General features: G+C 39.5%; 1 protein-coding gene across 1 annotated transcript in view; it reads right to left on the bottom strand.

Moving 5' to 3' along the window:
* Nucleotides 1–6,712, bottom strand: part of epha6 (eph receptor A6) — a 143,372-nt gene extending 136,660 nt beyond the window's left edge. The window contains exon 1 of the mRNA XM_047803675.1: nucleotides 5,762–6,712. Coding sequence (XP_047659631.1) covers nucleotides 5,762–5,840 — 79 coding nt within the window. The 5' untranslated portion in view covers nucleotides 5,841–6,712. The remainder of the gene's footprint in view (nucleotides 1–5,761) is intronic.
* Between the last annotated feature and the right edge of the window lie 15,254 nt (nucleotides 6,713–21,966).

Raw genomic sequence — 21,966 nt, 5'->3', positions numbered from 1 at the left:
TTCGGGTAATTGATTGGAATACCGGATGATCAGAAAAAGGCTAATGTTTTTTTGTAAAATTCTATACACCGTACCATCGCAAGCTACGCATTTAAAAAATGTTAAAGCCTAGTCAAAAATTATAAACAAATAAATAAACATAAATAAATAAATAAATGGTTTGACCAGTATGTTTGTTTCAAGTTATTACTGGTTAACCAAAGTGGTGACCTTGGATTAAAACATAACCACACACACACACACACACACACACACACACACACACACACACACACACAAAGCAGCTGGCAGTACAAAGCACTACAAAACCTCTAACTCTCTCTTTGAAGAGCTATTGAAGTGTTGGAGGTATAAAGTGGAAGCCCCAGAGATTCGAGTCCTGTGTGTGTTGCTGAAATCAATATGAGTGCTTCATGCAGCAATGATAGGAGCCACAAACACAGTGCTACGCTTTAACTGCTCTCCACTAAAGGCCAGCGCCATTGTTTATGGCGCTCTTTACTGAAAGTTATGTGGCTACACAAGAGCAAAAGAATTAAGTGGGTTGCTAGGGGCACGAGGGGAGCGTATGAAGGATGGAGATGAAGTGTATATCATGAAGACAAATTAGTCGCCGGAATGGAGGAGGAAGAACAGAACAGGGTGTTTTACGCTGCTTTATCTCAAATGTTCCTGACAAATGCAGGCATGTGCTGCCAACTGGCAGCTGTAGGAGTGATGGAGAAAAATATAGTACGTTGCGTCAGCTCCTACCCGAGTAATCATCTCAGTCCACTGAGAGCTGCAGTTTCTACAGGTATTCATTTCAGCCCTGAACAATAACAGCTGAATTCACTAATGAGCTCAAACCCTTAACAAAGAAAGGAATCTAATTAGATCGCCTCAGACATACGCGTATACAAGCGATGTACATTTTAATATAATGTATTATATTCAACAGCTTCAGTACTCCAGTAGTGAGTGAAAAAGTATTTGAATACATCATCCTATAATCACTCCATGTGGGAGCGTGTGCTTCTTGTGTCCTTAATACTCAATAAAAAGTCAATGAAGCTGTTGTTTCTTGAACTAGCGCACTTATTCCTAACGGCGGCACGACGTGTTATTCAAGCTTTGCCTTATTTAACATTGACTCGATGCTTGTCGTAAGAATAAGAGATGAACTGAGGCACCGCTGCGATACGCCGAGGCAATATCAGATCAGATTTGACATTTTCCAATTCTAAACACTGACATACTTTATGTAGGGAACAACTGCGATCATGACGGATAACACACTGATATAATAATATCTGGTCCTGCAAGTTATTCACCGGTCTTAAGGCATGTGGCTACAGTACGGTACGTCTCAGGTGATGTTTCCGATAACGTTTAACACAGAGGTGATCATGTACAGTACAGTATGTGATGTATGAAATTAGAACTTGATATCCGAAGGTTCTTGTGGTAAGGATTTGGCCAAGAGTAAAACGCACCCTAGGCATCAATGTCTTTGTGGCGCATAATCCGAGCTAAATTCTGAAGCTAATTAAAAAAAGAAATGAATGGGGGGAAAAAAAACACAATGAATTCTGGAAGATTTTCAAGTTTTGTTGTTGAGTATTGGAGAATTTTTGGGTTCTCGTAAGAATCCCTTACACTCCTAAGCTTATAGCCTAGCTCTTTTAACACAAGTTACAGTTTTCTGCATCTACGCATATAGTGTAGAAAGTTCAAAATTAATAAGAGATATTTTGGCATATGAAGACTCCTTTGTTCCTCTTCTCTCTTTATTCTCACTGCCTCCGACTTTCTGACAAGCCAGGCTTCTTTCTCTATCTTTCTTTCCCTCTGTCTGTCTCCAAATTGTTTCCTTTCCCCTTGCGTCTCTCTTTTTCAGTCTCTCCATCCATCTTCTCGGCGCTGTCTCTATATTTGCCTCACTCTATCTATACATTTCTATAATACTTGCTCTCTATGCATCTCCCTCTCATCATCCTCCCACGGCTGGACCGATACAGGCCTTGCCGGCATCATTTATGCACTCTTATTGGTGCCGTTCTGTCTCAAAGTGGATTAGCCGGGCTTTCATCCGCTTTCAATGCTGTTGGTGACAAGCAGTTTGCGTGGAGGCCCGGTTAATGTGTGAGGAAGAGGATGGAAATGACCGTGCTCGAGAGTGCTACACCACTCCAATCGCCACTCCAAACTCTACAGTGCGTGGGACTGATTAGAAGGATTCAGAGAGTCAATCGCCCTATTAAACTTTTCCAAAAAAAATTTTAAGGCTTGGATTTAAGTAAAAAAAAGGTTAAGGCCTGATCCTAGCTTAGTCCCAAAGCATAGCTGCTCAGACTGCATGTGAGAACCGAAGCGCTGGTGGGATGAAACATCACACTGATAGATAAAGAGCTACAGTTTTGCTGGAAACCTGCATCGATTCAATTTCATGACCAAAAAAAAGAAGAAAGAATATTTTTCCACCTTTACTCATCTGCTTGCTCTTTATAGTGGAGTTGATCAGTGCTATAAAGGTAGTTACAGTGGTGTGACATAAAGCATTCGTATCTGCGTTATACGATCACTAATGTGAATGCCATAGCTATCCATGTCCGAAAGGTCAAAATAGCTAAATTTCAAGGATGTGATCTCTTGGGATGAGGGATGGACTTACGCTCTCTCATTGTCAATCACTAGCTAATCACACACGACTTTGCGCCCATCTATGTGGAAGAGGGCAGATAGCCCTTTCTACCAGATGTGTCGTGAAGTGAAGTGAAGTGACGTGACATATGGCTAAGTACGGTAACCCATCCAAAGTGCACACACAGCAGTGAACAAACACACACACACACACACACACACACACACACACACACACACACACACACACACACACACACACATGAACACACACCTGGAGCAGTGGGCAGCCATTTATGCTGCAGCACCCAGGGAGCAGTTGGGGGGTTCGATACCTTGCTCAAGGGCACTTTAGTAGTAGCCAGTAGTAGCCGGCCCGAGACTCGAACCCCCAACCTTAGGGTCAGGAGTCAGACTCTCTAACCATTAGATCACGATCTGTGACATCGCTGCAGCCGGTTAGCTTCGCACGACTCAGAGGAAGTATCGGTTAATTGACGTGATGTTTTTTTAACATGCCTTATTAAATCTAATCGATCGGTTGTATTGTACATAAAATACAACTTTAAACTTTTAGGTCAAGTTGTATAGAAATCTTTATACAGGGTTCAGTGCAATTTATGTCACAGTCTGCAAAACAGTCTGCAAATATGTCTGTGACATCATATGTATTATGGAATAATAAAAAAAAAAAGTAAGTAAGTAAGTAAGTAAGTAAGTAAATAAATAAATAAAATGTTTTAGTGCTGAATGAGGTGTCTGGCTGATTATTATTCACATGCCACTCATTTAAAGTTGCATCGATTTACCAAGTCAGAGGCTGAAGGGCAAAACCTCACTCCGGTGAAAAAAAGCACATCCTTTTAATCAATTCCTAACCATTTTCTCCACACTGACCATTGCTTTAACCTCCCGATTATTATTAATACATTTGCCAAGACTATAACATGTGACCGGTTTTCTAAACGCTAACAAAGCTAATCTACGTCTAGCTATTTTAGTCTCAAGCTTGATATACAGCAACAACTTTTTTTTTTTTCGTTGAATGTGACCTCACTGCAGCTAATGGCAGAGGAAATGATGTTTCACGGCTGCTGCATCATAACAAAGTTTTGTTCCTGTGTTGTAACACGAGTATGTTTGCTTCTCGTCCCTGCTGGAGCCAATTATAATCGACGCCATGCTGTGCTGGACAAGAGCATGTAGGTGTGTAGTTGTGGGGCGGATGAATGTCTTCGATGACCCTATGTTAAGAAAAAGCGTTGTTTTTTTTTAAAATCCATCTACTTGCATATAAACATCCTCATCGCCATTCTTTAAAGAAATTAGATAAGGGAAAAGTCTTTTTTTTTTGAGACTGTCGTAGGGACGGCTAAGGGACGGCTTATGAATAACAACAATTGGGCATTGTGTTGTATTTTAGGGCCGAGGTGGATTTTAATCAGCACTGTCTGTAGTACATCCTACACAAATTCTGTTCGGCTCGCTGTCTTTATCTCTCCGCATCGAACACACACACACACACACACACACACACACACACACACACACACACACACACACACACACACAAACATAACTGGCCTGAACTGATGTGCGATGCTCCCCTGCTCTTCCGAGTTTTATCTACAGTAGGTGTTAATTTAATGTTAGTCGGAATGAGTCAGCCTTAAATTGGTTACGTGTAGCTTTTACACGTGGGAAGGATTTTCAATTCATTTTATTTTCCCCTGAGTGTTTTCTGTGAACAGAAAATAATGACCTTGAAATGTTTATTTATTTATTTATTTTCAACCCTGATGAATCTGCGGTGCGCATTACCATACACCGTGGCTACAGATAACGGCTGATCAATATGTTCACAACAAACTGGAGGACACAGTGGCAACTTTACTATCTGTCTGCGGTTTGAGAAAGAAATCTATAGGCAGCGACAGGGAAGGAAATTTGAAACTCTTAATGCCTAGACAGACCGTGCGGATGGGAAAAGTAGTTACTAAGTGCAAAGTTGCAGTCGTACTATTTTTACGTTGATATGGAAATCTGAGTGGATTTGGCAACCACGCGGAATTTCTGCAAGTCTGCGAATTATGCAAGACATCTGACACGTGATGATGATGATGTCTTTCAGATAAAGTCTAGGCTAAAATCTGCCGCAGGTTCCAAAGGCTCGTTGCATAAAATATGATAACGGATTTATTTTAAACAGTCCGAGCCGATCCGATAAAAGATCCCAAATTTCCGACTAGCTCTGATACTAAAATAAGTACATCCTAGCATAATTTGGTGAATTCCTTCATATTTAGATTAGATTTAGACTTATGTGTATCTTCGATTCGTGAAATACACGTACGATCTTGCACAAATATTTCGTTCTTTTCCGATGAGTCGAAACATTCGTGTGTACCTTGTACAGTACGTCTAATTTTACAGCATAACTTGTGTGTGCTTGCGATGTTGGAATGCTGAAGTAACAAACCATCCACTATACATGACTGACAAGTTAGAGCGTCATCTTTCCCCGGTTCTCATGATGCGCTTTCAGAAAGAAAGCCTCCTCACTGTACGTCTCGTCGTGGCACCGGTAGTACCATCGATCGAGCTGGGATTTTAGTATCTTAGAGGCTTGGAAGGTGCACGTGATGCTTTCACGGTACCAAAGAGGTCTTGGAGTTCAACCGAGGGTAAAACTCCCGTCTTCCAACGAAAGATCCGTACCACCCCAGCAACAAGGAAAAGTACAGTTTTCTCTCTATCTCTCTCTCTCTCTCTCTCTCTCTCTCTCTCTCTCTCTCTCTCTCTCTCACACACACACACACACACACGTTCTTTATTACATGTACTGGCTTAACTGGAACAAGTCAAGCCTCCCATATCTGCTTCATCCAAACAGTTTGATGTTATGAGGCAACAATTCCCTGTGGATTTATACAGCATAAACTCATGATATGACATATAACATGAACATATTATTCCAGAGTGTAGATTTCGAGTATGTAGTATTACATAATAATAAATAATATACTGTAGTATGAGATATATTGTAAGTGTAGCAAAGAAGGAATAACATATAATCCTATATATATACTGTATATGTATATGAAGATATATACCATCACTGGACTGGAAGATAACGCACCTTGGTTGGGATGCTCGGGCTCCGTTAACGTTAGTCCCATTAACGCAAAACTGAGGTAAAATCTTAGTTGAAAAGTCATTTTTTAAGTATCCAGTACAGCCAGGATCCTGTGTGGAAAGAAACAGATTACCAATCGTGGTTATAAAATCCTTAAACTACTTTAAATCGCTAGAAATCGCCGATGGACCGCAGCTAAGCGGCTCAAACACCAATCCATAGCTCGGTACATGAAAGATAAACTTGTCCTGTATGGATTTTATCCAAGAAATCAGACTCTTTAACGTCGACTTCTTCTTCTTCTTCTTCTGCTTCTTCTTCTTCTTTTTAAATGTGTATATAGACAGATATATCTGTATATAAAGGAGATCCTCAGGACATCGCCACAGTGTGTATGTGGTGTGCGCGCGCGCGCGTGTCTCTTTCTGTCAGAGTCCTGTCAGAATCCCGCCTTTTTTGTTGTTGTTGTTTTTTTGTTTTTTTGTTTTTTGTTTTTTTTTTTTTACCTCACGCGCACATCCTTTACGTCTTGAGGGTGCGCGAGGGGTTTTTATTTGGCGCCAAAACTCTCCGCGAAAGCAGACGTCGGGGACGTCGGTGCTCTGTTCCAGGCGTCGAGTGCACTGTGGCACGGCTCGAATACCGTCGTTCAGTCTTTACAGTCGAGGACGAGGAAGTACAAGTAGAATTAAAAGCACTGTTTGTGCACGGATCCTCTTTTTCACCCCTTTTACCGCGGCGCGCGAGGGTCTCCGGCACTAGAGGGTGTCCGCGCGCTCACGCGAGTAAGCTGAGGCGCGCGAACGAGTGAATGAGCTTCTCTCCATGGTGCTGAAAGCAGGTTCTGCTAATGCGGAAAACACTGTCCCCTCAGGTGTGGTGCCTTCTCATTAGCTGGTTTTCTAGTCAATAAGAAAGGAGGGACTCGAACTGAAACACGCACAACACGACTGTCATGACTGAGTAGTGAATCCATACGAACACTGAGGCGAATTCTTGTGGAGAATATTTATTTTATTCAAATTGTATTGGAGGTGGATGATTGGTGGATGGCAAGTTTACCATTCTCTTACCCCCAAACCATTAAACAAACAAACAAATCCACCATTCTGCAAAAATACAACATTTATTTTGGAAAAACTGGAAAGAACATCTTTTAGATATAATTTAAAGACACAATTACATATGTCTGTTCATAACCATTCATAATATATACATTCCAACTTTTATGTTACCAGTGGATACATATATATATATGTGTATATATATATATATGTGTATATATATATATATATATATATATATATATATATATATATATATATATATGTATATATACATATATATACGTATATATACGTATATATATGTATATATACATATACATATATATACGTATATATATATATATATACGTATATATATATATATATACACACACACACACACAAGCTGTCCCAAGCACCATGTTGCTTGTTCATCCGTTACTGGATGTTTGTCGACTTCCACTTATCAGATGGTCTGAAACACTGTCTTTTTGAATTTGTTAATAAGTTTGGTAACAGTGTCCTGCGTGATGTGCCTGCCATGTTCCCATCGCAACCTTGCAACAACTTTCCGATCCATCTGCGAGAATGATTTTAATATGTTCTTATATGGGCTTCTCAAAGGCTATCTAAAGAGAGATTTATAGTATAAATATATAAACGTATAAAACATTTTGGAAGACATTTTGCATTACAAAGCACAAAGTGTGTGTGTGAGACTTTCGTTTCAACCTTGTTTATATACTGTATCTTTTGCAAAGTATTGGCCCGGGTCCCAGTCAATCTGGAACCAATTCTGGCAACACTGGGCATGAGGTAAGGACACTGGGTTTAAACACCGGTCTGTTTCAGTCCACACAGTCATTCTCACCTAGGTGCAAATTAGCATAGCAAATCACTCTACCTGTATGTTTTTAGCATGTTTTTACTAGAATGACAGCGGAAGGATTTCCATGTAACACATGGAAACTATGAACAGAAAGCAACGAACAACCCTGGAGCTGTTAGGGGACAATGCTACTCACTGCACAGCTGTGCCAACACTTATTTTTAATCAGTTTGTTGGTAGACTGGCTAAATGTTGACCACAGAACGACACACAACTATATTAATCAGACAGATATCAGCTGTTATGCTCAGGTCTCATTCTAGTACCAGGTTTTTCAGGTAAGAAACAATTTGTGTCTTTTATTTAATAGATTAAACAGTTAAATACACACTATTACAATGTTTACAACTGTCAACAACATTAATATCCGCAAGCTAGCTAGCATCGTATTCACGAAACTAAGCTATTTTGTTTCATTTTGCACACAAAAATAATAATTAAAAAAATCTTAATACACGTAAATTTGCTTTCATAGCAAAAGTCTAATAATAAATCTTTAGATGATACTTCTGATCATGTACAAAAATATAACAAATATTTGTTAGGATCATATATTTGCTAACTAGCTAGCTATGCTAGCTTAATTATTGCTTGTTCAATTGTTGTTGTTTTTTTTTTGTGTGTGTGCCCCTAATTTCAACTAAAACTTACTGATTTACAACTTCAGTCATCTTTCACCCAAAATAGTAAGTCATAGCATTTTGTTTACTTACATCATATGAAGTATAACGTGATAATCATTCGAAGAGGACTGAAAAGTAGGAGGGTGGTTTAACAAGGGGGAATGGGTTCAGGAAAGGGATGGCAATTTCCATACCTCTTTAGCAAAGGAGGAAGTAATTTTTAAGAAAGAAAAACAGTAAAAAAAAAGAAAAAAAGAAAAGAAAAAACAATAAAAATTAGTGGTAGAAAGGCAAATTGCTATGGTATTATTTGTAGCATTCATTTGAACCCTGATCATCGAGTGCTTTATGAAAGGTAAAATAGCGACAAGGCATTTTTGTGTGAATGTGAGGATATTTTTGGATGCGTACTTGATAGGTAAAGCTCGTCGATGTGAGAAAGCTTTGTGCGAATGAGATGAGTAAAGTCTGGCATGCATCCTGTTTGTCCTTTCAATCTGGTAAATGCTAGAGGCTTCATCTGTTCAGGCTGTGAAAGATTTATTTATTCAGGAGTTGATTCCATCATTTGCCTTGCATTAGTTCCTTACTTTCAAACGTCTGTTCCTTTGCTATTCTACTATCACTAAGTTTGCAGGAAACAAAAACTAACCTTACTGGTGTACAGTCGAACTTGGCGCATACCTGACTGTCCTTGAGAAAGTCCATAATACAGATGGTTATGCCCAATATAGCTTCTCTAAATGCCATCTAATGATCTCTGGGTATGAAAATACCACTACCCACACAAACAAGTCAACACTTTCACACTTAGGCTACTGCATGCAGGACAGCATATTTATATGCGGACGTTCGAAAGGTCATTTGATGCTATCATGCATGCCAGATCTGCCGCATGTAATTTATCGATTGACTGAAAGCCGGGAGTTTTGAAGGAAAGCAAGTCTTTAATGCAGAAGCCGGCTTCCAGTCTGTGCCGTTTCTTGAATCGGGTTATGCTGGCTAAGCAGCTGTAATGCGTCTGCATTAGAGGACATTGGATATGCAGGGAGCTAAACGGACATAGCAAGGGAAAATAAAAAAATATTCTGCATATATTTTTATTTTTCAATTCATCATCATCTCATCTGTTTGCAAATTTGATGTGAATAGATAGCACCAGGGACTGGTCTGTGTACTGGTCTCATACCACAGTTTTGTGCAGGCATCATCATTAAAAAGTGCTGATTGTTATTGGGTACTTTCTTCTTCTTTTTTTTGCCCCATTGTTTCACGTTACTCATTTGTTCTCTAAAGATTTGGAAATGTTAACTCCCTAAATCATACAGCCAGGGAAAAAAAACGCATGCACTTACCAGCTACCCCCAGGCTGTGGTTCCATTGGTTCTTTCATTAGCTCACTTAGTCTTTTGGCTCCTTCACCATGCATTGAGATTGGATTTACCTGGATCAGCATTTCAAAACACTTACAAGCCAAGTTCCATTTCTAAAAAGCATTTCAAAGATTGGAGATGAAGGATGAATTCCAGCCATCCATTAAGTAAAGAATAAAACCTGACTGCTTATGGATACTTTAACGTAATTGATAAAACCTGTTTCACAGACGTTCCACGATATTAAACACACTACATTGGTAACATCGATAAAACCTACGATTTCTTTATTCTTATTTATGTTATTATTTAATAACTAAGTGTTTTATTCTTTTTAAGATATATTAATCCCAAGATAATTAATAACTACTCATCTCACATCTCACTACATTTAAAATTATTCCTAACTTTCCAAATAAGATATAAAATGTCCAACTATCCTGTTGCTAATTATTTTCAGTTCAATTCAATTCGATTTTATTTCGTATATCTCTTTTAACAATGGATACTGTCACAATGCGGCTTTACAAAAAAATACTGTATATAAATTCAGGATATATATTTCGAATGTATACATTTATTATTTAATGAGTAATCCAGAGGTGACGGTGGGAAGGAAAAACTCCCCGAGGTGACGTGAGGAAGAAACCTCGAGATTCCAAAGGGAGGTCATCTTCATGTGGGTGACCGGAGAGTGTGATTATATATAATTTCCCTTCTATATATGCAGACAAAAATGAAGTGTGATTGTGTAATTCATTGTAATCTAGACTAGTAACATAAAGTCTATTTTGTCTAAAAAAGTTCTAAAAATTGAGACGGTTTGTATCTATTTCATTCATTCATTCATCTTCTACCGCTTATCCAAACTTCTCAGGTCACGGGGAGCCTGTGCCTATCTCAGGCGTCACTGGGCATCGAGGCAGGATACACCCTGGACAGAGTGCCAACCCATCACAGGACACACACACACACTCTCATTCACACACACACTCACACACTACGGACAATTTTCCAGAGATGTCAATCAACCTACCATGCATGTCTTTGGACCAGGGGAGGAAACCGGAGTACCCGGAGGAAACCCCCGAGGCACGGGGAGAACATGCAAACTCCACACACACAAGGTGGAGGTGTGAGGCGAATGTGCTAACCACTAAGCCACCGTGCCCCCCTGTATCCATTTCATTCCAAAGCAATTGTCATGGTTTCCAGTCGATACCATCCACAGTAACCTGATGTCTCTTCAGACTGGCCATGTGTATGAAACATTTTTTAATGTTTATAGTATAGGACATGAATTACTACAGTACAGTCCACCTCAGCATAGTGTTATTTATGCACAGTGAAACAAGTGATATTAACATTCACTGATATACTGCCTCCAGTGTACACGGTGTAGCGACAGGCTATGACATACAGTATACGGCAGGTGTTAATTTAATGCTTGTGATTTCGCAGTGCCAGAAGAGACACAATTTATATGACATTTTCTTTCAGCACCGAATCAGTAAAGATGATCAGCCAAAAGACAGCTTGCAAACTCGTAAAAATATGCATTGGGGAAAAAAAAACTGTATTCTTAGAATAACTGAAAAAAAAACCATTGGTGGCAAAAAAAAAAAAAAATTCTTAAGTGTGGCCTGGGCACATTTACGTCTGTGTCTACGACAACACGGAGCCCATAAAAATATTTAAAAAGCCATAATGTATGCTTTTTCACTTTAATGGAAGTCATAGCTATCAAACTCTAAAGTACATCTGAAATAATTAATAATTTAAAAAACAAAAAAAAAACAAAAAAAAAAAACAAAACAGAGTGTTCAAAGAACTCTATCTGGCTTTCACTTTACTCAAGGATCAATCGTCTATGAAGCCGTCAGCGTCAGTAGCTGATAATGTGCTTGTACTGCCTGCCTCTTATATCCTGCCACTGTTTTCATCCACAGACAAATGATCAAAGCCTTTTCGTCCCTCTTTGCTGTGTGCCTCCATTAAGGCTGGTCTCCATTATGTGGAGACTTCTTTCTTTTATTAATATAAAAAAAAAAAAACAAAAAAAAACATTTTGATATCCAAATTTTAAAATGATAGAGAGCATGTTTGTCATTTGATGTTTGTCCTGGGATTTTTTTTTATTTTTTTTATACAAAGACAAAAGAATGCATTGCAGGCTGCACTGACTCTGGGGATCTGTTTGGTTTTTCATTCACTCTGTGACAACATTATCCGGAAAAGTGTTGAGGTCCATTTCTATCCAGGAAGTATAATCAACCCTGGATGAGACGCCAGTTTATCTAGACACACACCTACAGGCAAGTTATCGGACCCAGTCCATCCTCTCTCGAGTTTTTGGACAGTGAAAGAAACCGGAGGATGCGGGTAGATCAGTAAAATGCTCAGAAGCTACAAAGCTATTTATCTGAAATGGGATAGTTTCAGATTTAGACTAGAATACTTGCTTTGACTGTTTTGCCTTTTCCCAGAACTCACCTATGCCTACAAACATGGCCACCCAGGACTACACTTCCCAAAGCACAAGAACTCTGATACGTTGTAAAACCCTATAAAAACTGACATCCTTTCCCACTCCTAGTTGCTCGGTGCATTAATACCTATTCATTGTCAACAAAAGTTTTGACTTTACACCTTAAGATATCTAAGGGAGTTTTTTCCATGCCATAGTCACCTCAGTCAGCTCAGGCTTGCACATTTATGTATTTATTTTGATAAATACACATTTAAATATGAATCTAATGTTAATCTTGAATTTTTGGCTAATATTAATCTTTGTCTAATATTCATTTTGCAATATTTCTTATGTTCTGTAAAGCTGATTCGAGACAATGTCCATTGTTAAAAGTGCTATACAAATAAAATAGAATTGAATATCTAGTTTTTGTTTTGTTTAAAGGGGGTTGCGGTGGCTTAGTGGTTAGCACCTTCGCCTCACACCTCCAGTGTTGGGGGTTCGATTCCCGCCTCCGCCTTGTGTGTGTGGAGTTTGCATGTTCTCCCCGTGCCTCAGGGGTTTCCTCCGGGTACTCCGGTTTCCTCCCCCGGTCCAAAGACATGCATGGTAGCTTGATTGGCATCTCTGGGAAATTGTCCGTAGTGTGTGAGTGAATGAGAGTGTGTGTGTGTGTGTGTGTGTGCCCTGTGATGGGTTGGCACTCCGTCCAGGGTGTATCCTGCCTCGATGCCCGATGACACCTGAGATGCCCCGTGACCTGAGGTAGTTCGGATAAGCGGTAGAAAATGAATGAATGAATGATTTGTTTAAAATTTGATTCAGTTTCTTTGAACTTTTCTACAATAAATTCTTTTGCACTTGGTTATAAGTCTTACGTTCTGACAGACCCACACAACAGCTTCTCTATGTCCATTTCTCTACACTGAGGTAAGATATGTTTGGTATTTGTTTCCAGCTCAGTCACACACACACACACACACACACACACACACACACACACACACACACACACACACACACACACACACACACACACACACACACACATACTAAGCCTGGGTCATTTACTAATGATTGGAACCAGCTTGCATGTGAGCAGGTGAAATCACCAAACTGTGTTGGACTCAGGCCCTATAGGAGCTGCTGTATACTGTGGGCCCCATTGTGAGTGTAATTACATCTGATTACCTTTTCTAAGTCTGCCTCCACATGCGCGTCTTCTCCCCTAATGAAGCGGCGTGAAATCGTTAAAAAGTAATTGTGCGCACTCGTCCTGGAGATAAGCCGACGCAGTGGGACAAAGCAATCCTGACACAAAGTAGATTTGCTGGCATGGGGATGCGTGAGACCCCCTCTGCGACTAATGGCCTGTGAACTTTAATCTGGCGCCTCGTGAGAGTAGGAGGAGGAAGCTTGCATACGCTTTGGCGACCTCGAATCCATGGAGGCGTAATGGGTGTTTAGAAATTTTAATGTTTTAGTATTTTTCTCTCAGCTTGTTGGGCATCTCTATGTCACTAATGTGGCTAAATGTTACTTTTTTTACTTATAGGTATTCACAATTTAAATATTGAATCCCGTCAATTGTGGGAAAGTAATGGAAATAGATTAGTGGTTTATTCTGCACTTGATTAAGCATACACTTCATTAATAGGCATCAATGAAAATCATTTTAAACAGGACAGTGCTTACAAAAAAGCAGCCGAAATACGTCAGTCAGTTCTATTGTATTATTTAAATAGTCTAAAAAGCTTCTATCATGTGGGATGATGGAATGAACTTATTATTATCTACTGTCTTCAACGCATCCCTCCTCGGTTTCAGTGAAAAAATCTTTATATACAGAATCACACAGTGCTCGTCAAACCCTATCACCGGCATGAGAAAGTCTCCGTGTAATGAAACAACACTTCCGACCTATGGATAAAAAATGTACTAATAATAATGTGCCCAAATAGTTTTGTCAATATTAATCTATAAGTATATAGTGCCACTGAACACTGAGTTCAAATGTGACATGTAAAGACCTCCAGAGAGTAAATAATCCTAGAATCAGTTCGGTTTAGACTTGGGCGTTGTCACAGAATCACCAGGTTCTCCCCTCACTCAACAAACCAGATCCACATCACCTGAGTACTAATCACCGTTACCTGGCACCCGTCATTATCGCCACCTATAAAAGACTCTCTCTCACACACACACACACACACACACACACACACACACACTTTGTCCAGTCTCGTACACGCTAGCTGCCTTCGCATGCTGTGTCTACTAACCCGACTCTTTATCTCTCTCTTTACGCAGTAGTCATCCAAGTGCTTCGCCCTCCGAGAAGGTTATCCGTGTGGTCTTGTACCCAGTGATCCCGGGTGTGTGTCGGAATCTGTCCATCATTCACCTTATTTTCACTACCCAAGTTCAATAAACTGTTACTTAGACGAATCTCCGCTTCTGTCGTCTTCTGTAAGTGACAGGCGTAAGGATGGACGTTCTTCAGTGTGTTAGAGAGCGCCACAGATCAGCACCACGGACAGAGACCTGTAGCGTTTCCTTCGATGTTTAGCTCAGTGCATGAAGGTTTGTATGTTAGATTTTTGCTCATTAAAAAACAAAACAAACTAACAAAAAAAAAAAAGAGAGTCTGGCTAGTAAAGATTTCAAATGTTATTTAAACGTATTTCAATTACAAATCTATGTGAGTCTCACTTGAAATGCATTCAGGTATGAAATGAATTAAAAAAAGTTTACACTAATGTTGTTGATTAGCTTTTGTTTTGAATAAGTTGAATCATGTTGTTAAGCAAAGGGGATTGTCACAGTTATCTTGCACCATCAGAGTTTTGGGATTTATCCGTGTCTCTAACCTGTGTATTTAGTTTGCATGTTCTCCCTGTTGTTCAGTTCCTCCCCAGTCAAAAGACATGCGCTGTCTGTAATGTCCATCCAGGGTGTCCACCGCCTTATGCCCCAAGTCCCTAGATTCCAGGTTCTCTGTGACCATAAGCACAAAAGAGAATGAATGGATGCATAGATGGATAGATTGAGAAATGGGATAGATGGATGAATAGATGTATGGATGGATGGATATTTGGATGGATGGATAGATGTTTTAAATAAAATTCCTCTGCGTCATGTTGAGCATCAGATCATTTTCACTTTTGCTTGCAGACTCTTCTCACTTCCACAATAATCTGAAATATTTTCCCTTTTTTCAAGTCACCAAAGTTCTTTGGGTTGATGGGACCTGGACGGTTGACTCAGATTACAGCTCAGTGTGTGAGGAACGTTTGTATGTTCTATCTGGTTTTCTCCAACCTTACAAAAAACATGACAGTAGGTGGACCGAGGACCGTAAATCGCCCCTATAGGTGTGAGCGTGTATTCGACCGTATTTGTTCTGTTATACCCCGGCGAGTATCGCCTTCTTGCACGCTGGTATTCTTCGTATCCTTCACACCCATGATAAAGTGCTTACTGAAGATGAATAAATGAACGATGCATAGATCCTTTAAAGCCTCCCTGAGAGAGACCTGCCTGAAGAATCCTTTAAAGAGTTTGGTGGAAACTTTCCGTACCTATCTGCTCAGATTAAAAGTGTGGAATTCCGTATTGCCTTTTAGGAACCTAGTGGATATGGTTACAAAAGCTGACCTAAGATTGTCACTAATAATCTGAGATGCATGTAGGGTTTTATCAGAGATAAAAAACAAAGCCATAAAACCTTCATTATACCTCTCTTATCCAGATAAAACACCTGGTGCGATTGCACTGATTAGCGTCCTGATTGATCTGCTGGCTCGGAGGCTTAGACGTGGAGGTCTGGAGGTGGAAAGAACGACACACACACACACACACACACACACACACACACACACACACACACACACACACACACACACACACAGCTCTAGAAAGAGGGCTGGAGAAAGAGAGAAAAATAATATGTATAATATGGCGGCACTCATGGGAAAAAGATCCTTCTGAGTACTGATAGATATAGGAAGCTGTACCAGAGATGCTAGTTGACGGATGACGTGTCACAAGAAAAATCAAAGGTCACACTTGTAAATCTAATAACATAAGTACTGCCATCTCTCTCTCTCTCTCTCTCTCTCTCTCTCTCTCTCTCTCTCTCTCTCTCTCTCTCTCTCTCTCCATTGTACATCTTCTAACCTCTAGATCTCTGTACAAAACAGAATCGAACATTTGCCCAAACACAGATAAGGCACAAATTAACCTCTCCACTTTAGCACTTCATTTGTTTGGCCTTGAGCATCGATTATTGGCAAGTATCGTTAAGCGTTAGTAGGCAAAACCGTTTGTTTCATGCAATCAACAAGTGTTTGTGTAATCAGCCGGACCAAAGCGACAGTCGTGTACGTAACGTGCTGTAATTACACGTTTTTGGACAAAAAAAAAAAAAAAAATACAAACATACAAAATACAGAGTAGCTAATATATAACTGGAGAACATGAGAAAACATTTGAAAGGAGTTTCAGATGGAGAATCAAGTTCACGATCGAACCAGAGGCTCTGAGGAGGCAACATTTCTAGCTGAGCCACCACTGCTACCCCTGCATTTATTATACAGTTTGGTATACAGTGCCAAATGATTTCAAAAGGCTGGCATCTCCCTGTACACATCTTATAAACGTGATAGACGGCCTGTTCTAACGCTCTAATAAAATCCTCAGCCTGAGGAGCTTTTCCATCCTCTCACTTGTGATCGTTCGGCTTTGGAGACTCGTGACAAAACTTCTTTTCTAGATCTTTTCCTTATTGATCTTGGATTGCTGTCTTGTTGCAAGACACAACAACATTTGATGTCATTTTTGGAACATTTTACAATCACCCCATTCCCCCATTCATAGAGGATTGGGGTGCAACATACAAAGTCTGACATACAAAGTCTGTAACTAAACATCTATTAGTTTGTATGTCGATTTGATTCCACAACTTTCTCCCGATTGTGTGTGCGTGTGAAGGTTTATTCGACGGTGGAATATAATTGGACGCCGCAGCTGTGTGCTGTTCTGAATGCGCTACCAAGGGAGACGGACTGGCCCTCGAAAATCCACTTCCATCTGTGGATATACGCTCGCACCATCATAATACAAACACTCCATGATATAATGAGCCTGAGCCAACATATTTAAATTGCCTCCCACTCTGATGCCTCGGAGGACGGCACTGATGTGCGATGCGCTTCTCCACATGTTTATATCTCACTGTGTTTGATAGACACGAATACACAGGTTTAGAGCATGCACACACACACACACACACACACACACACACACACACACACACACACACTAAGGGACCTGGAATTGTAGCCATAACATCTGTGAACACAGCTGCTGCGAGAAATGACCACTACATATAAAACAGCCTGGTGTTTAACTTTTAACATTAACCTGATTCACACACACACACACGCACACACACACAATCACATACAACATGCGGTGTCATAAATGTGTGTGTGTGTATGTATATATACACATGCATGGTATATATATACTGTATATGTGGGTAGTTGACAAATGACCAAGAAAAAGTACTTTTTTTGGAAAGCATAACTTTTTAAGAAAAAATACATATATTTGTGGAGTATGAAAAGTGCAGTTTCAGAAAATAGTACTGGTCACTCATTTTGTCAATGACTTCACATATTTTTTTCCCTTTTTCACTCAACAATACTGTAAATGTGTCCTATGGTGTGACATTTAAAAAGTACTAAGAAATTATATTAAATAACATAAAATAAATACTTGAGACAGAATTGTTCACATTATTAAAACATTATTTTCTTAAAGTGATATTTATTTTACATGAAAGTACTAATTAGAATCATTTTCACCATGAATAGATGAATGGTGTCACACCAAAGGACAAAAAAACTTAACAACTTCAGTGGTCTTAAAACATAGTAAAATATTTAAACAATTCTGAGAGAAATACTTACCATGTGCACTTCTCATGGCCTTCATAGGGGTCTTCAGTCACATGACCTTGAGTGGGGTCTTTCAATTAAATGTAGTTGTCCATGATATTGCCCAAATTAAAATTAGGTTTTTGCATAACACCAAAGGACATTTTTTTCTGTGACAAACTTTATGAAATTCCTACACTTTTAGAAATGTATGTATATGAAAAGTGATGGCCACTTAGTGAAATAGACACTTGCACAATTATGCCAGGAGTGTTCATTAAGATTTTTAAACATTATTTTCTTTATTTATGAAATGTAATTTTTATGAAATAATGTTGTCTACCGTCACACCATAGGACGATTTTGAGATTTGGTTCAAAGTTCTAAAAAACGAACAATAACTTGGGTATTAAAACAACAAATTCATATAAAACAAGAAAATGTTTAACCATTTACAGTATTCTAAATTATGAAAATGTGAAATAAATTATGTTTTATCTTCTGTCACAGTGAAAAAGCCATGTCACGTCAACTACCCATGTGTATATGTGTGTGTGTGTGTGTGTGTGTGTGTGTGTGTGTGTGTGTGTGTGTGTGTGAGAGCTATATATAGTGTGTGTATGTCTGTGTGTATGAGATATATATATATATATATATATATATATATATATATATATATATATATATATATATATATATATGTGTGTGTGTGTGTGTGTGTGTGGTGTGTGTGTGTGTGTGTGTGTGTGTGTATGAGCTATATATATATATATATATATATATATATATATATATATGTATGTGTGTGTGTGTGTGTGTGTGTGTGTGTGTGTATGAGCTATATATATATATATATATATATATATATATATATATATATATATATATATATATACGTATATATTTGTGTGTGTGTGTGTGTGTGTGTGTGTGTGTGTGTGCTATATATAGTACAAACACATGCACGTGTGATCAGTTTAAACACGTTATTAAATAATCTTTTCCATACTTTATTAGAGAGTAGATGTCACACAGAGTCCGCATCGTAATCCGTCACCGTTAAAAGTTATCGAATTGCAGTGAATGAGCAAAATCTGTCAGCAATCATCACAGTGGAAGATGAGAGCCTGTTTTCAAGCAGCGCAGGATGAACAGATGTAAGCACACATGTTTACGTTCCAGCGAACGCGCATGTTTTTCTGTCCGTAGCTACGATTGTGCAGATGATTACAATCATCTTCAACGATCATATCTTCCGTGTGTACCATAAGAAATCAAACTCTTACTGTTATAGAAAAGTCAACAACAACAGGGTCGTTGATGCAGACGGATGTGAGGTTGTGAGATACAAGGTTGTTATGTTCTTACAACGGCGTTCATGCCACAGCTATTTCCCAACCTAGTGCAATTTTACCCATTTATAGTTACTTTTAATGGTAAGAATGTTGTCATCGCAATGATAAACACTCATTCCTTCATCAAACTGTTTCCTTCATTTCCTTCATCAAAATTAAGAAGAAATACAAACTGCTGAAAAGTCCTGAAGACTTTTCAATGCGTATTTCTGTTTATTAGCTGTTTATTATACACTATATCTATAACACTGGTAAACTGCTTTCAATCAAACCTTTATCGACCAATCATACTCATCATATTCTTTTCAGGGGGGCACGGTGGCTTAGTGGTTAGATCGTTCGCCTCACACCTACAGGGTTGGGGGTTCGATTCCCGCCTCCGCCTTGTGTGTGTGTGTAGTTTGCATGTTCTCCCCGTGCCTCGGGGGTTTCCTCCGGGTACTCCGGTTTCCTCCCCCGGTCCAAAGACATGCATGGTAGGTTGATTGGCATCTCTGGGAAATTGTCTGTAGTGTGTGTGTGTGTGTGTGTGTGTGTGTGTGTGTGTGTGTGTGTGTGTGTGTGTGTGTGAATGAGAGTGTGTGTGTGCCCTGTGATGGGTTGGCACTCCGTCCAGGGTGTATCCTGCCTCGATGCCCGATGACGCCGGAGATACGCACAGGCTCCCCGTTACCCGAGAGTTCAGATAAGCGGTAGAGGATGGATGGATGGATGGATTATTCTTTTCAGATTTTTTTTTATTTGAGCTCTGAGTACATTTTATTCCTTTTATTTACTCACTTACTAATCAGTCCCTGTGAGATTCCACCTGTTTTCAATGGCACAGATTCACACAAAATCGATCAACCCTCTGCGATATCTTGAGGAAATTGCGATTTTTGAAAATGACAGCAGGTTTCCTGTAGCTTTGTATCAAGGCATGTTTTGTGATCATGAGTAGCAACAACAACAACAACAACAACAACAACAACAACAACAAAAAGAAAAGCAGAGAAAATTCTTTAAGTTGCATCACAAATTTAGTAAAAATAAATAAATCCAGAAAATCCCCCCAAAAACTCTCAAAATGTCGAAGGCACTGAATCACATGTTCTCTTTGTAAAGGATGGTCCAGAGAGTGTGAGTTTGGTGTGTAGTTTATTTCCGGTCAGAATCACAGAGGCGAATGAGCTCACTGAACAAACCTAGCAGTAGCTCTTACTGTCAAACTGTCAGTGGGTCAAAAAGGTCTCACACCTTGATGAATAAAACCTCCACAATGGCTGATGGGTAGTTTGTCTTTGGTGCTTGATTTCCAAGCAAACCTCACATACTCCCACATTTCAGGGTGACAGAAAAGCTGTGAACACGTGATCTTATTATTACTTTTAAGGAATTTATGTACAGACATCAACCAGTGGAGAAAACATCCCGAGAAACCATCGTTCCTTTTTTTTTTCTGTCAGCATCAGCAAGATCAGATCTTTCATCGAGTTCATTGCATACAGTATATTTGCATTTTTTTTAATCACTCAAACATCGCTGAATGCCTATTCACCCTCAAGTTTAGCATTTATTTATTTATTTATTTATTTATTTATTTATTTATTTACATGACAGTACCTGGAACAACCTATAAGCTGAGTCTGCCATAACTCTTTTGCTCACTACTTAAATTCCAAGCACAATAAACACCATGAACACACACACACACACACACACACACACACACACACACACACACACACACACACACACACACACACACACACACACACATACACACACACATACACACGCACGCACACTTCAAATCCAACATAAGCTTCAACTGCCAGTGAACCTTCCTCTGACTAATCGGCCTTAACGCAGCAGTCCTCACACTTCCTCTAATATCGCCGTCCTGGGGAAGATTTAGGCTCCAAGAACGTTCTGGAAAGAAATGCTGTATTGGAGAACTGTCGCACCACCCCCACACTCTGTCTGCATCTGACAGCTCAGTCAGCTTTAGCTTCAGCGAGGGAAAAATCTATATCAGTGGTGGCCAAAACGCATTAGCACATGTAAGTCAGGACGTATCAAAATGACTTTTTCCAAACGGCGACGCTGGAACTCGTCCTTTTCTGCTGTTTCGCAGTACAGTGTGAACGTGCAAGCATTTCAACACCGAACAAGCGGCGAACCTCAGTGGCCTCCGGCTCGGGCAGCTTTGCTTTAACAACAGCACGAATGCTTGTGGTGGTTTCAGGTATTAAATCGATGTGCGTTATGAGAGACTCTGCTGTTGCTCTCAGGTGTAATGATGCTGCGCTCAGCTCAGGTTAGGAGCCGTTATTATTAAATATACTTCAATATTAAACTTTCAGTCTGGGTTTCAATATTACACTGCAGTATTCTTGTCTCCGTCAGTCTGCCTCTATTCACCTACTCTACAGTATATAGTCCCATTATTTATATTAAAGCTTTAGTTTTGTTTAGCGAGCTCACTTCATTTCACTTCATTTCATTTTGCACTTTCCGAGAAGTTTATT

Source organism: Tachysurus fulvidraco, chromosome 18 (genome assembly GCF_022655615.1).
Source record: "Tachysurus fulvidraco isolate hzauxx_2018 chromosome 18, HZAU_PFXX_2.0, whole genome shotgun sequence".
Classification (NCBI taxonomy): Eukaryota; Metazoa; Chordata; class Actinopteri; order Siluriformes; family Bagridae; genus Tachysurus; species Tachysurus fulvidraco.
The sequence above is the reverse complement of the archived record's forward strand: the minus strand, read 5'-3'. Positions and strand labels throughout refer to the sequence as shown.